General features: G+C 48.8%; 1 protein-coding gene across 1 annotated transcript; it reads right to left on the bottom strand.

Moving 5' to 3' along the window:
- Positions 1–176: 176 nt before the first annotated feature.
- LOC310673886 (uncharacterized protein) lies at positions 177–12,224 on the bottom strand. The gene is made up of 7 exons (XM_083432675.1): positions 11,660–12,224; positions 7,850–8,056; positions 6,721–6,891; positions 5,919–6,050; positions 4,384–4,556; positions 2,184–2,450; positions 177–948 (listed from the first exon to the last, which is right to left on the bottom strand). The coding sequence occupies exons 1-7, from the start codon at positions 12,144–12,146 to the stop codon at positions 751–753; spliced, it is 1,635 nt and encodes a 544-aa protein (XP_083288801.1). The 5' UTR covers positions 12,147–12,224; the 3' UTR covers positions 177–750.
- Positions 12,225–17,104: the final 4,880 nt, after the last annotated feature.

The raw sequence follows: 17,104 nt of genomic DNA, 5'->3' as shown, positions 1-17,104 counted from the left end.
TTTAGACAGAACTATCCATGGACCTAGCGCTGGAGAGAGTAACAGACACAGAGGGGGAAAGGAGCCAATCCCTCGTTCTGATCAGTTTCAGCTTTATCTTTGCAGCATCAGACATGAGTTCATTGCCTTACTGCTTCTAACTCCAAGAAGGCACCACAAGAAGTTAAAACAGCAACTGAAGGAGAAAGCCAAGAACAGTGGCCCTTTTATTCCAGGGGCTGGTTGTTTTACAGCACATTCCCCATTCCCACAATCACTCTCAGCAGAGGGTGCTTTAGGGTTTACATGCAAGAGTTCTTCAACTTTAGCTCCCAAGTGAAAGGGGGGGAGGAAACTGCCATATTTTTTGGGGGGGGCGTGTTTGTGCAGCACAGTGTCTGCATTAGGGCAGCTGCTGTTCCCCACTTGCTCTTCTCATACTTCTCTTGTGCTCTGACTTACTAGTCTAGCCATGATTGTCACCCTACTGCTTCCATCCGCATGCTTGGCCATATCTGAAGATGCCAGAATAGGCTTGGCTATATATATATTTATATATGCGTGTGTGTACCTGGCTTCTTTTAGCTCTGGCTGCCGGAAGCGGCTTTTGAGGGTCCTGTGCAGCAGTTTGCACAGCAACAATCCTGTCTGTTAGCTGTCGCTAACGCCACCCATGTCCTCCAAAACCAAGAAGAACCTCATGGGGTGTGGGGGAAGGATCAGTGGGGCTCCAGTCTTGAGGAAAGTCCCAAGGCAGCACCCCACTGAGGCTCAGTCGTCGTCCTGTTGCAGCTGCTGGTGCCTGCTCTGGTACCACAACATGGTGGGAAGGTTCTGGCAGCCTTGGTAGCGGCGCTGGCGCTCCTCTTCCCCCAGGGGTGGCACAGAGTGGCAGGGTGCCCCTGCTAATGAGACATTGAGCAACTGGGCTGGGGTGCCCGAGCCAAAGACTGCAGACCACGGACCCACCTGCAAGGAACGAGAGAGATTGCTTCACTTAAGGTTGCCCTGGGCCACAACTCAATCTGTCATCAGCATTAATGCTTATATAGCACTTCCAACGCATCAGTGTTTCAGGTACATTATCTCAGTATCTTATACAATCGGCCTGTAAGGATGGCCAGTAAAGCAAACTGAATTAAGCCTGCCTGGCTGGCTTCCACATGCTCTTAAAAATGGTAAGTTTCAGTGACTTCCTTTAGTTTGTTGCATCCAACCCTGTGCCATCACTTGGAATTAACCAATTTAGCCTGGATCCATTGCACTTGATTAAAAAATCAGTTCAAACTACCTTGAATGTACACTCCTTTTCCTTTTAATGGCAATGGTCTGTTTTTGAGCAGTAAAACTAATTGGGTGGGATGTAACAAAACACCCATTTTTCTTTCCAAAGGTGCCATATTGCACATCAAAAGACTCCTTTAGTGCAAGCTACCTTCCACAAACTTCAGATGTCATTCTCTAATTGTCATCACAGATGGCGTGTGTGTCAGTTACATGAGCAAAGGTTGGCTCTGGCCATTTGCCAAGTTCTAGTTTTCAGCATTGCTGCCTCTACACCTAAGCATTTATTTCTCAGTCTGCCGTGCTGCCCAATTGATTCCCAACTCTTTCCCTACACACACAGGAGAAACCAAACTGGTTGCAAGATGGTGCATAAGATGGCTTGGCCTTACCAGGAGCTGTGATCTGCCCTGAACTTGCTGCACAGCTCAGGCCAGTTTTCATCTATGTTAATTGGCTAAGCACCAATGTCCCTACTCTCCGCTCCCCTCCCCTGGAACTGGGAGTAGAGCCCAGGGACTGCTGCCACCCAGTTAGTGATGCTGCCACTAGAAGCAGCCACTTTGAACTGGAGAGACACCTGTTGCTAATGCCACCTGCCAAAAGCAATTTGAGGACGGGCTTCCTAGTCACTATTTTGAGCCTCCTGGTATTTATGTCCAGAACAAACAAATGCATTCTTGCCATCTCTTGAGGGACCATAAATTGGTGGCAGAGCATATGCAGGCAGAAGGTACCAGGTTCGAAACCCGGTGTCCCCAGTTAAAAGGACCTGACAGCAGGCAACATGAAACCTGAGAGCCACTGCCAGAGTAGACAACATTGGACAATTAGCCTGACTCCTTACGTTCCTATTCTCTGCAAACACCACGCCTTGGACTCCGAACAATCACGGCTCACCTTCCTTCCACGGCACTTACCGGCAACAAATGCTGGAGGAGGCACTGGTCAGGCTGCAGTCCGGCCCAGAACTCGGCAAAAGCCGACCCACCGCTGGCGGTAGTGGTGGCAGTCGCGGTGGTGGTGCTACGTATGAGCACCACGTTGGGATGGCGCCGTGATGCCCGCAGCTTCTTTGTCAGTGGCCCCGGATAGCTCTGGTCAAGGAAGAGGAGAACCCGGCGAGCGTTGCAGCTCTCCAAGTCTGCTAGCAGCTCCGAGATGGGGTACCGCTCCTTAGGATCTGCCTGTTGCAGGGAAGGGACAGCTCATCAGCACCTGCCCCTTGGTCACGGACACACACGCACACCCCTCCCCGCTCCACAGTTGGGAGATCAAGGGGATTCCACTGCCTGGGAGTTAAAAGGAGCGGATTAAATGGGGAAGAGCAAGACAGGGCGAGCACCCACTGCAAAGGCCGGTGTTGTTTTCTCCCTGCAGGCACACATGAAAGAGCTGGACGGCCCTTTGAAGGGAACAGAGGAGAGGAGAGGGCTGCAGCCTCCACCTGCAGTTCTGTCAGCATCTCTCCTTCCTCCAGTCAGGCTTCCCAGGACATGCTGGGACAGGTGGGATGACCTCCTCCTCCTCCTTCACCCCACTGCCAAAAGTGGCTCACTTCACTTTCCATTTCCAGCCTAGGAAACCCCAAAGGAAACTTGGCAAATGGCCAAATGCAGCCCTTTGAGAAGGGCTGGTGCCGCTTTGTATGTGTGCACAAGCATCTTAGGCAGCCACTCCGCATTTTCCTGCCCCAGTTGGGTTTACTTGGCACCCCGACTTCACTGCTCCCTGCCAGCAATTGATCATAGCTTACCCCCATGTGATAAATGCATGAGTGAAAGTCTCCTTTATATCGTTAGCATCCCCATTCCCTACTTGGCTAGGCAGGTGACATTGGCATCAATAGCCAAGGTCCTTTTTTGGATGTATTATGATGAAGTAGGATTCATTCATTTAACAAGATGCATATACCGCTTGACTGCTGTAAAACCTCCAAGCGGTTTTACTTGAAAGTTAACCTGCTGCTGCTGCTGCTTGCTTTATTCTGCACCAACCTGTAGCTTTTCCCAACAAGCAACATTCATCAGCATTTGGCTGAACACTGGGCAGGTGGCCTGTGGCTGTGGCTATTGTCACGGATTCAAAATTCTAACTTTTTAAAAGTGAGGTGCAATGAAGAACGCCATGACGGGTTTCCTATTGGATTTCTATGGGTCAGCGTACGGCTGCCTCAATTCACCTGGAGACAATTCCTGGGCAGAGCCACAGACTCCTTGACAAAATAATGTATTTAATAGCATTGCTCAAGGAGACTAATTTAGACCATTTCCTCAAAGTATTTCTCCCTCTGATCTCTCTCTGCCTCTGCCTAACTTACCTGGTGGGTTACTCCCCCCAATAAATTGGCAAGAGATGTGCCCCAAGAGATGATATTCCTGCTGTGAAATAAGCATCACCACTTTGTAACTTGTGCAGTACTGTATTTCTTGTGCCCCCACACGTTAATTCACATATAGAGGTTGTGCACCAGAGGAGGGGTCGGTGGGTGGGAGGGAGGGAGGAAAGAGGCACATACCCTTCTCCTCTCCTTCTACAGTGATGTCACACCTGGATCCATCATGGCACCCCACCACCCTCTGATAATGCACACCCTATCCACCCTTAAGCTCTGGAGGGTTTTGTCTGCACGTGCAAAATTCCAGTAGGAGAGGGTTAATATCAATAGTGGGGACAGAGGATGGGATAGAACCTTCCTCCTATCATAGCTAAGGCCAAAGGGCTAAAAAAACTGGACCATTCCCATCATACCTCAACAATGATGATAGATCAGCTTGGCTTGGCATTTTTTTTTTAAATCCTCAAAAAAAGAAAACAGCAGCAGGTTCATTTTGTCTCCTATGCCCTTTTGAAATGTGGCTCTTTTGGGGGAGGTGTTATTGGGTTATTGTACTTATTTTGATTTTATATATCTTTTCTGTGTACTGCCCTGAGACCTCCAGGTATAGGGTGGTATATAAATTCAATCAATCAATCAATACAGAAATGGCTAGTGATGTTTTGTAAAGAGAGTACAGAGACGAGTGCCTGGGACAGCCAATGTTGGTGGCTCCATGGGCAAGTGCTGCCCTGCTCCTCCTAGACAGCTCCCTTCGCTTCCAGCCCTGACCCCCCACTTACAATGCCATTACGGTTGGCATCCCACAGCAGCATGGTGCCATCGCTGGCTGCTGGGCTGTTGAGGTAGAGCACCAGCGAGTCGGCGCAGTGGAGGCTCCTGCAGACCAGGGCCAGGTGGGAGCGAATGGCCAGCTTCTCAGTGGCTGGGTGCACGTCGCCCATCTCCACAGTCACTGTCCAGAAAAGAAGAGGGAGAGAGGGATCTGCTAATCCCATGTCCCAAAGGCCTGTCTCCTCTCTCCAACCCACTCCAGTCTCGTACACCAAAGCAGCAGTCCCCCCTCCCACAGACCACCCAAAAACCATTGGTCTTGGCACACCACTTAATTTTTTTCCTGCCTGTTGTACCAATTGGAATACACCATGCTAGATGCTGCCTGATTTTTCAAGCTGTATTCCAAGTCCTCCTTATACGTGTTTTTTTACGTTCTGTCGATTCAAATTGTAATGTAATAAAACGCAAGGAAAGAAAAATGAAGCAGCATGAAAATACAATTGAGTATTTAATGGTAACCACCTGAAAGAAGCTTGACCACAGTTTGGGAAGACCTTCCCCGTGGCATCCTCATTCCTCCTACCACCACTTGCTCCCTGCCACCACATCCTGCTCATCTGGGAAGGGGCCAGAGTTTGGAGCAGCATGGGAATATTTGCTAGGCTCCCTCATTAGCCCACTCTCCAAAATGCCCCACAGGTGGTTTGGTCTATGCCGTGCAGGCCTGTAATTTTTGCAGGGACATGTAACCCAAAGGCGAGATTTCAGCAGGGCTAGATGCATTCACACCCAGCCTTTTCTCAAGTGGGATGGACAAGTAGGGTGACACTCTGAAATGCAATACACCCCCCCCCCAAATGCAGAACCTTGGTGGCAGGGAGAAGGAAGTGCTAGGAACAGAGTCTTGCCTCTGAAGAGCAGCTCTTGGCATCCCGACCCCTGAGTAGGGCTGGAGGGATATATTGATATATCATCCAAAACCGGTTTCTGGCCACATTGTGATAACTGTTTCAAAATAAATGACCTGGCAATATATCGTGAATTACGTGTGTATGAGTGTGTGTGTGCACACATATTATGCAAAAATCACAATATTGGAAAAACTAGGAAACCACCCAGTGCTTCTGTGTCTCCCTGAGTTGAATGAGCAGGTCTCTTCCCTCCCTTCTGTGTGTGCGTGTGCGCCTGGAAGCAGCCAGCAAAAAGCACCGTTTTGTGAAGCTAGCTGATGCTGAAATTTAAGGAAGTCCCTCCAGCTCGCAGGAGCAGGAGCGGCATGGGGACTTGCTCAGCTGTAGGGCCGGGCAAAGTATATCAACTGCTTCTTTCTCCCCTCCTTATCTCCTCCTTCCTCCTTATTTTAGACATCATGATATATTAATCTATCACAATATTTAGCTGGCGATATATCACAATGTTGAAAACCAGGTTATTGCCCAGCCCTACCTATGGGCCCTGAAAAGTCACCCACCCCCCTAAGGAAACCAAGAGCCCCGTCCCACCCTTGCAGCCGACAGCTAGCTCTCTTTCGTGCTGGTACCTGAGGCCTGCCCCTCGCTCGCGAAGAAGGCCTTGATGTGCTCTTGGCGGAAGCCATTCCGTCGCAGCATCTGGTAGAAGAGCAGCAGGTTCTGCGCATGGCGGGGGTAGGTGACCTGCTCCTGCCAGCCACCTGGGGGAGAAGCGCGGTAAGCATACCAGGAAAAAAACCATGGTGGAAGAGAGGCTGAAGCTGGTTGCAAGGGGCATAGGAGCACTAACACTGCCCCTCAAGGAGACAAGGGGCCCTTTAAGCTCATGTCCAGTAGAACAAAGCTGTAGCTCAGTAGCAGAGAATGTAGTTGCACATAGAAAGAGCCGGGTTCAATCCTTGGCATCTCCAGATAAGGTTGGGCATGTCCGCTGTCTGAAGCCTTGGAGAGCCACTGCCAATCAGAGTGGCCAATACTCAGGTAGATGGACCAATGGGCTGACGCAACACAAGGCTGAGCCTCCAATCAGATTCACCCTCATCTATCCGCTGGCCAAATGCAATGGCTTGCAGTGGTGTGCGGTCAGTGGACTGGGGGACTAGGCTACTCCCCTAAATGTCCCTGCTAAATTAGAATATTGAAGTATTAAAGTCTGGAGCTTCCTTCCCAAAGCCCAGGAAGCTTCTGCCAGCTTAGGGAGGGAGGCGCGATGCTCTCTCTCACACAATGTCGCCCCCTCCCGCTATCGCCCTCACAAGCTGGTCCTCTGGCCCTAACTGTTACCCTAGGAAAAATTTCACCTCACACCGTTGATGGCTTCAGATTCCCAGAACCAGCAGCTCCTCGCAGCCCCCAGGCACCACTTCTCACCTGCAATCAGCACAGCATGGTCACACGTCTGGTACATGCGGCAAGACTTGTACAGCGGAAGCTGCTGCCGGTGGCATCGCCGCGTGTTCTTGTTGAGTTCGCAGTAAGCGGCTGTGGAGCTAGAGCTCGCAAGGGGCAGGGGCTCCGGGCAGGGGCTGTATCCACGGAGATCTGGGAAAGAAAAGGAAGTGTAGCAGGATAGGAGGAGGTGAAAGAAGCTCAGGCCCATGGAGCAGACCCAGACAGACACTTGAACCATCATGGGGGCCCCTTCACAACGAGGTCTGGGTAACCACTGTTATCATCTTCAATGGGGTCATTCCACAACAGATCACCACACCTTTACAACATCTGCTCTACGGACTCTCAGACCTTGGGATTATTGAAATATAGACAACAACAAATGACTCCACTCATATTAGGTCTAAGAGACCCATTATTATTTTTTAAGCGATGGGGACAGAAGTTACTTCTGGGGCGCTGCCAGGATTCAGGGCCCTGAAGCTCAAACTTCATTTGTTTCAAAGTAGATCCACCTCTGGACACAGGAAATAAGAAAATGATTGGTGAGTTGAGGTGCCCTAGGCCAAGGGCAAACTTGGGACAATTGAGTTCCAGTTCTGTGGTGCTCCCTTCCAGCTGAGACTCCAACACCTATTGAAGACCTTTTCTGTTCCTGCAGGCACTTTAAGAAAGTTTTCTGCTTTTTTACAGTTTTAACTGATTAGTGTATCTTTTTCACCTTACTGTACACCGCTTAGGGACTAAGGTGTTAAGTGGTATATAAACTGTTGAAATAAATAAATAAAAAGGTGGTCACATTGTTCTCCCCCTTCCCATTTTGTCCTCGCAACCAGGTAGGTTAGGCTGAGAGACAGTGACTGGCCCAAGGTGCCAGATATGAGCTTCAAGGTGAATGGGGATCTGAACCTCGGTCTCCCAGGTCCTAACCAGGCAATCTAACCACTGCGCCAGACTGTTATCTACCTGCTGCATCCCCTCTTCCTCCACTGCCCACGTTTGGACTTCCTAAATCCTGAAAGTGGGGAAGTCTCCTTTGTGGTTTACAATCCTGATCCTGTAACCCTGCCCCCCTCCACCCCACTGCCCGTCCAATCCAGGGACTTACCCACGCAGTTCAGCCTTTGCAGGTGTTTGGGGTCCTGTGCCACCACTACCATGGGCAGGAAATGGATCTCACAGAGACCGACGGGCGGCTCCTCGCGGCGGATGCGTCCCGCAGACCGCTGGCTCCTTCCCTTGCCACGGCCCGGTCGGCGCTTCAGCTGGTTCTCACAGCGGCTCCTCTGGGCTGGAATCAAGCATTCGTAGCCGCCTGCAGGCAAAGAACAAACATGTCTGGAATGAAACCTGCTGAGAAAGTTCCCTATATAGGGCTGCCTTCAAGCGTCTTCTAAAAGTCAGATCATTGTTTATTTCCTTGACATTGTTCCACAGGCCAGGTGCAACTACCGAGAAGGCCCTCTGCATGGTTCCCTGTAGCTTCGCTTCTTGCAATGAGGGAACCGCCAGAAGGCCCTCAGTGTCCAGGCTGAACGATGGAGTGGAGATGCTCCTTCGGGTATACTGGACCAAGGGTGTTTAGGGCTTTAAAGGTCAGCATCAAGACTTCGAATTGTGCTCAGAAATGTACCAGGAGCCAATGGAGGTCTTTCAGGACCAGTGTTAAATGGTCTGGTGGCCACTCCCAGTCACTAATCTGACAGCCGCATTCTGGATTAGTTGTCACCTTCAAAGGTAGCCCCGCGCAGAGTGCATTGCCATAGTCCAAGTGGGAGATAACCAGAGCATGTACCACTCTGGCGAGACAGTGCACAGGCAGGCAGGGTCTCAGCTGGCATACCAGATGGAGCTGGTAGAAAGCTACCCTGGACACAGAATAATATATTATTATATATACATTAATATTATTTTATTTTAGTGCATGGTTTAATTTTCTTGATTTTCTTAATTTCTCCATGGGACAAGCAGAGTTCAAAAAGGTTCCAACAAATTAGTAGATTCTGTGGAACAGGTGATGGGAATGAATCTTTGCTTCAGTTGTGATCGATGAGCAGTTTATAGAGCATTCATGTGCAACGCCCTCAACCCTGTGGAAAGACCAGAGAAAATATACATCTTGTTTTTCTTTATTTTGTCTTATTATATACTGTTTATGACCATTTGCCTCCTGTTTTGCTGGGGGTTCACAATATTTTTTGCATTCTTGTTTGTATATATTATCTAAAACTTCAATAAAAATATTAAAACAACAAGCCATAATCACCTGTGCATACTACACCTCTACTGTAAACTCTGCAGAACCAAGTCAGAATCTTGTCTCCCCAAGAAGAATAAAAGAGGATTTCCTCCTAGAGGTGTAAAGTATGGGGTATAAAACTCCCTCCAAAAATGGAGAGCTTAAGAAAGGAGTTGGTTGCCAGTTAGGCTGCACTGCTTGGCCAATTAATTCACAAGGCTGATGGATTAAAACACATTTCTGATAGGCTAAAAAAAGGACTCCATGATTAATCACACTAAAAAAAAGTTAATCATTTTAAAATAATGAAGGTTAATTATTTTTAAAAGAAAGAAGATGCATTTCTCCTCTGTTGTCTCAGCCACATAAGTGAAAATCTCTTCTAATATGGGACTTGCAATATACAGTAATGCACATAAATATATTTCTTTTTAAGGATGCTTTCCCTGCTTTCAGAATTTTTTTATTTCCTCATTTACATAGAACAAATCAATTAATTAACTAAGCATGTCTAACTAAACTACTATGTCTACTCAGAAGCAAATCCTATGGAATTCAATGGAGTTTACTCCCAGGTGAGACGGTTTAGGATTAGAACAACAATCCTACTTTTCAACATCGGCAAGAAAGACTGATGTGAAGGAAACGCTCCCTGGGCTCAGATAAACTGTCGTTTTCAGCGCCGAAGAGCAAGGAATTCTTGCACAATGTAATGCTTTCTCCCTCTCCTCCCCTTTGCACACCCCTTAAATCTGTTCTGGGTGTTCCCTTCAACCCTCTGGATCAGATTTGGGGATGGCACAGAGGGGAGGGAATCCTATTGCACTAGCACAAGTATTTGGCTGATTTCTGCCTGTCACATATCTTGTATCACAGATTCTGGGATTCCTGTGTTCAAAGGGCTAAACCCTGATTCATACTAAGCCCTGAAAGACACCCTGAGTATTAGCCCATCAATGACAGTCATGCCGGAGAGATTCCACCCAACTGAGCCTCCCACCTGTCACCCTTTGCACTGCAGCACCTTCTAACTTTCCTGTACCAAACTCTTCCGCTGATGCCACCTCTGCCTTGAGATTACAGAAGCTCACTAGACTCCAGAGAGCCCCTCAAGGCTGTAGGGATGGAGTTTTCCCCAGCGCATCCCAGGATCAGGAGGGAACTGGAGATGCCCCTCCAGCAGTAGATCCTCTCTCTTGGCTATCCCAAATTCTCCAAGTAACCCCTGCAGGCTGGTCTCAGGATGCCACTGCATACAGGACTGACACAAACACTGAGCTAGGGACAGCGTCACACACAACTCACTGATGGAAAGAAGACACTGTGAGAGCCCCAACAGTCCCAACTGCACTTGCCAATTGCAGTTATAAAAGCATGTGTGTGGGAGGCAGAGGAGATGAGAACAGGAGCATATGTGAAAGGAGGACGCTGGAGAAGCCAGGCAGCCTTCCTTCCAGATTTCACTGGCTCATAGGATCAGAGGGAACCCAAAGACCAGTCCATAGTAAGCAGGTGCTCCTCACATCTCACACCAAACCCTCTACCCTGCGTTTAGCTCCTACCATGGAAATCAGTGTCTGGCATAGAGGAAGAGCCAGGACTACTGCAGAGCAGGCAACTAGATCCCTCGAGCAACTGAGACAAGTCACAAGATGGAGACCCCAAATCACTCCTCAGTCTTATCTGGAAGGACATAATCTTGCAACCCCAAACATTGCTCCTATACTGCGTAACGTCTCTCCCTCTGCCATACCTGAAGTATCATCCATCAGTTGATTTTCTTGAAAAGACATATCTTTTGGCTCAAGCATTTCCTGAATCCCTGATTCTATAATAACTGTTTTCCTGGGTTGCTGTTTTTTAATGTTCTAATCTGTTTTTAGGATACTGTCTAATTTTATTTTTTGTGGATTTCTGTACACTGTTTAGAGGTTTTTTAATATTAAGCAGCCTAGAAATGTTTTCAATCAATCAATCAAATATAAAAACTGCTTTTAATTAATTCCAGATTAGCCCATCCTCAGTGGACAGTTTATCTCCCACCCCAACATTCTCTTCCCTGTCTTTTAAGAGACTGGGGCAAAGGGCACTCTGCCCCAAGCGATGCTGAAAAAGAAGCTACAAAATATCTGAAGAGGTGATCCAGTGCGTGAGGAAGAACACCAGGAGGAGGATTAAGGTGCATAAACCAGCCAGTAATTTTCGTGAGAAAAGAATGTCCCGAGGATAAGGCGGGTCACAGGGTGCAGCAGTTGGGATACTGAATCTTGGGGAAGGGTAGGCGCAAGTGCCTGTTTTGTAAACCAGAGCGGCACTGGGCCTCAGATATGACTAGATCTCATATCTAACCGCTGTACAACGTTTATTTAAACCACCTTATTTTATGCCGGGTCATCTGATGTGGACGCCTTTACAGCGCAGATCAGATGCTGGGTGCGGTTCTGCATATGCGTTCTGCATATGCTTAGGATCAGGCTCCTCTATAGGATTGCTCCTTGTAGTTTAGGATTGAAATGCGGGCAGATTTGAGCACAAATGCCCGATCTGATCTGGGTCCTGGCACCATGGAACGGGAGGAAATAGGAAGCCTGGGGTGGGATGGGCGCAAGCCAATATGTTCTCTGCTGGGAGTGGTCGTCCACGGAGCGCGCGTGGCCCAAGGATGCGGCATTCACTTACCCACGTAGAGGCTGTCGCGGCTCCGGCACCGGCGCGGGCTGACGTTGAAGTCGACATAGAAGAGAAGGAGCGGGTGGCCGAAGTTGGCGCCCGGGGTGGGGTCCAGCACCAGGATGGCGTCTTGCGCGGGGGGCGCGCCGGTGGGGCGCAGCGGGCTGCTGCTCTGGTTGCGGCCGGCCACGAAGGGCGGAGCGCCGGGCCAGTCTCCCCAGCCGTCGGGCAGCAGCGCCCGCACCTTGTGGCCCGGGCGGGCGGGCTCGGAGACATAGACGGCGGGCCCAGGGCCCTGGGAAAGGCGCGCCAGGCGCTGGCACTGCGGCCGCGGCAAGAGCCCGCCGCGCTCGGGACACTGCGCCGCCGCCACGTGCCGAAGCGCCGCCGCCGCCCAGCGCGCCACCCGCGCCTCGGAGAAGCGGTTCCCCGACGGGGCGGCCGCGCACGGCCAAGCGAGGGAGGCAGCGGCCAGCGCCAACAGCAGCGGGGCCATGGGGCGGCTGGAGCCCTCGCCGTGCGCCCCGCAGCAGCTCCGCGCGCTCTGCCCGGCCAGCGGGGCTCCGAGTCCCCGCCCTGCCCCGACAGAGGAGGAGGAGGAGGAGACGGAGGTGGCTGCGGGTGGGGGGAGCCAAGGACTGCGTCCCTCCCAGCCCCGCGTCCCCTTTTGCTGCTTCCTGGGCAGCTCCTATTGCCCCACCCTGCTACCCCTGCTGCTTCTCTCCGACGGGGCGGCTCGTTCCTCTCCCGGCGCCCTCGTCTGCTCTCCACACGGAGAACGACAAGAATCCACCAGGACAGATTTAGACCCCCCCAGTTGGGCGCCCGTGGGTCAAGAGGAAGGAGGCAACGCAAGGAAAGGCATAAGCACTTATTTTTCAAATTTCTAAACTGCCCCAGCCCTGAAAAATGTACAGAAACAATGAAGAAAAGGGCCTCCAAACGTATGGAGAGTGTGTTTGCCATCATTAACCATCGGTAGGACATAGACAAACACCCAGGAGAGTTAGCCAGGTCGACCTCTCCCTCCCACACACACAAAAAGGAGAGTCGATGTAGAATCTTACGCAACAATTCCCACCTGGCCCGTTGAATTTTCGAGGGTTTATATCTGAGTAGAAGTGGTAAGGCTTAGTGTGGCTTTCCTGTTTCCCGTTCCAATGAATGGAAACATCGTTCCATGGGGCACAGAACTCTTGAGCATAAGCTTTCATTTGAAGCCTGTCTCCAGCTCACACCCGGAGGGGCGAGACCTCGCGGGTGGGATCCGTGTTACTTACTTCCCTCATATTAAACCTGAATTGAAATAATCCACGTTCACAGTCGGTAAATATTGAACACTGCGCTCCTGAAGGCAACAACGGCCTCTTTCATGAATGAATGAAGGTGAGCATGACTTGGACGGAGGCGCGCCCTGTGCTGGGGAAAACCGAATTATTTGGGTTGCTGAAAGAGCTCTCCCGACTTCATCCCCCGACGCTGAACTGTTCCGTACATTGCTCGGTCCCTCTCTCGCTGTTATTGCAGCCGGTGGCCCGACGGGGCGGGAAGAAGGCGGCTGCCCCAGAGTGCGCGCGCGCACTCGTGTTTTTGTTATCTGCAGGCTTAATTGGGAGCTGCTGCTGCTGCGGCTGCCTAAGAGCGTCATGCGCCGACCTGGACTCCCTACGATGGCAGCAATAGAGCCCTCTCCTCGGTTGCAGGCCCCACGTTGGACGCCTTCTGACCCGTTCCGCACCCTGATAGAGTGCAAACCCAAGCATGTTTACTCGGAAGTAAGTCCCACTGTGTGCCAAAGAACATCAGTGTTGCAGATAGGGCCGGCCGTGGAGCCAGAGTCCAATGCCCTGAAGCTTGAGGGGAGGGAGGACAAATGACCATCCCAAGAGTGGCAGATGGGGGAGCAGCAAATCGGCCTGGCATCAGCATCTTGGACGGAAAGGGGCACGATGGAGCCCAACAGGACTCATGCTGGTTATACTCTGGAACTCAGAACGCAAGGGAGAAACTTGCTAGGAGGAAGGCAGGCTTGGCAAATCCACACCGTGATCAACTCCCGCCCGGAAACCAATGTCCCCGCTGTGGAAGGACGTGTGGGTCCAGAATTGGCCTCCACAGTCACTTACGGACTCATGGTTAAAACCGTGTTTATGGAAGACAATCTTACTCGGCTATGAGTGATTGCCAAAGAAAGACAGGATTCCTTTCGTTCTTCTTACAGAAAGATAAGGGACTGCAGGCTGGGCATGACATGATTACAGATGATTGGCTCATTATTATTATTCTTTAAAAACACATTATCCCTTTCTTCAACAAAATGCTACTTATTCATGCATGAATGTGCTTACCATTTGAGAAACAGAAGCGACACCTGTTTTATTATTGTAGTCATGATAGTGCTATGATTTAAGTGAGTTTAAAATGTGAAAAAAATTGGAGTTACCAAACTCTCTTGTGTAGGGCGTCCAGGAATGTAGCCATTGTAAAGCATGGAATTAATAGCAGTGTGCAAGAGAGGAGGAGAAATGTTTATTTCTGTTGTGAGGAGTACATTAACACTTTGTCGCAGCACTGCTGGCTGCTGAGGGGGGCATTAACAAAAGTAGAACCTCACTTTCAGAAATTGAAGGTCACCTCCAGAAATCAATAGACCAAGAGCATTTCAGCTTGACAACATCACAGCACAAAGGACAATTAGGATGTAACAGAGTTGGATTTTTTAAAAGTATCAGACACTGGTTTTTTGTTGTTTAGAAAAGAACAAGTGCAGCAATGCCTCTGAAGTTCATTGGTCTATTGCAAAGTGCAATGAACTTTCCTACCACAAATGCAATAATAAACCACTTTGCCTCTTCTTTTCACAGCAAGAGATTACCACTGATAACTGATTTTATTCTTTCAGTATTTAAAATAAAGATTAGTGGCTGTTGTTTCTGGTACAACAGAAATCAAATTATCGCCCATTAACTTAAGCCCTAGATTTGAAATGTCCAGTGTTACAGTAATCAAAGTTGACCCTGTCTTCCCTTGATCTTTAATTCTCACCTTGTGATGTTGAGAAACCTGTGTGTGTTTATAGGCTTATCACCTTCTGCCTCTATTTAAGTAATCTGGGACAGTTGTTGGCCTAGGAAATTAGAACAATTTTGCAACTAACTTGAAAGTCCCTACGTTTGAGAAGATCTCTGTCCTTCCTGTTGGTTCAAGTAGCAATTTTTCACACTGGTTGCTGCTGCTGTTGCCACCAACATCCTATGACTCGGTCCAGTAAGTCCAGGAGAGGCCCTGCATTCAGTCACAGAATTCCTGCAAGTTCCATTCACAAGTACTGCAGTAATGTACTGAGAGCTGGATGTCCCAGCAGGCAGAGCCAGGGTGGACAATGGACAGGGATGATGGGAACTGTAGTCAATAACATATGGAGGGCTAAATATTATTATAGGATGAACACGCAAGCAGGATTTGAACCATGGGCAACAGAAGGGATTAAAGATTATAGTAGTTTTGTTAAGGTTCAAGAGACAGAAGACAGTGCAGCAGAGCGAGAAACAGAAACACCATGGAAAAGTGGGTAGGAAGTTTGGGGGTGGAAATGGTTTTATTATGTGTTGAAATGCATGTGTGAAATTTTGGAAAACTTCAGAAAAAAAGAACACATGGAGGGCTACAGGTTATCTACCTATGGTGTAGAAGTCAGATAGGCTATTGGATGCATAGCGGTCGCCCCCACTTCATACAGTGTGGGGGCTTTGTAGATAATGTGATGTATGAATAGTGGTGCAAGTGAATCTGGCAGCATTAGAAAGTGCTGCATCAAGTGCCCAAATTCACCCCACTGCAAATATGCACTTCCTTTATATACAGCACTGATGATGCACCCGATGTTAGTGTACGAATCGGACACCCCTCAACGTTTTAGGCCAAACCTGCACCATTTATGATGCAGGCAGCCAAACGCAGCCCATCAACTGCCTACGGCTGCCTCCCAAGTGTTCTGCAGCCTTCCATTTCTCCCATCTCAGGAAGGCAGGAAATACAGATTTCAGTCCTGTGAAGGTTTGCCTTGGATGGCAGGTGGGCTGGGTTCAGCTTGGTGCCTGCCATGTCCTGAAGGCTTGTTTTAGCTCAAGGTCATTTCCCGTTCTCTAGGCAGATGCCCTAACTATGCTGCAAATGACAGCTGCTGGGACCATATCCCTGCATCCACCTGCTCCATCCTCAGATAACATTGCTATGCTGTTATAGTTGCTGTAAAATATCAAAAAGCTTTTTGTTTAATCATTCCCCATTCCTGGCAATTTAAAATATTGAAAAGCTTTATTTTAATTCAATGTTTTATATGTATATTGGCTAAAATAACTTTATTAACAAAAAACTTGAGTTCAAAATAAAAAAGCTAAAATGTTCAAAGCTTACAACTAAGTTGCACCAAACACAATGGGCCAATCCAACATTGCACTATTAAGAATGTTGTCTGTGCGAGTGTATCAGCTTGCCAGATGGAATGATCCCCCTCCCCCACTGTTCTGGGGGTTCTCCTGACCATCTCCAGTGCCGATTTTTGGAAGCACAGGAAGGGAGTCCCATTGCTGAGAACTTCTGTTGAAACGTTTCACTAGGTTAATCACACCCACAGAGCTATGTAAGAAAGAAAACCAAACACAGCTGCCACCTGATACTTCAGGTGCACATCTATGTAGAAAACAAATATAAAAATAAAATACTGCATTTATGATTGTGGGCTTCCTGCTGGATCCAGGCTTATCCAAGGCATGAGGAGCCAAGAGATGCCATCCTAATCATCCACTGAGCCATTTTCCAACTGCATACTATCCACCTATCTCAGCTATGCAATGTGTTCAGTTTCAAGTTATGAACATATACAACTCTACCACTGAAAGAGCATTGGGAGCTATTGCCCAAGTCCTGAATGAACCTTATTTTGCCCACGATGAGCCCTTGCTTATGAAATTTTAGAAGGCCCCTGCAGCCCGATCCTATCCATGCGCTTTTGTTCAATTCTAAAATTTTACTTTCAGATCAGCGTGCATCAGCCTTTAAGCAAAGCATCTTCCTTAGTATCCATGCATACATACAGAGAGAAGAAAAAGAGAGCAAGTCTGGTCTTTCAGCATATAATATTGGGTTGCATGACCAAAGGATTTGAACTGGGCTTTTAGGTTGCATAAAGGCTCTCTTTCACTGCAAATCAATTGATTTTATTTCTTTTGGCAACCAGATAATGTGCATGCTTGTTCTGGAAGCGTATGCATGTCGAAATGGAAACTTGATTAAAAAACAAACAACTAGAAAATGTTGTTACCATAAATCATGACTTAAAAATTGCCTGGCGTGAAGTTAATCCCCCTGGACTAGTCTACACGCTTTGCCCTGCTACTCCTGAGCAGCACAGGGGGACAGTAGACTAGAATTGCTATTCCCACTCCCAAATGC

The sequence above is a fragment of the Podarcis tiliguerta genome (assembly GCF_965153285.1).
Source record: "Podarcis tiliguerta genome assembly, chromosome: 1".
In the NCBI taxonomy this organism is placed as follows: domain Eukaryota; kingdom Metazoa; phylum Chordata; class Lepidosauria; order Squamata; family Lacertidae; genus Podarcis; species Podarcis tiliguerta.
The sequence above is the reverse complement of the archived record's forward strand: the minus strand, read 5'-3'. Positions and strand labels throughout refer to the sequence as shown.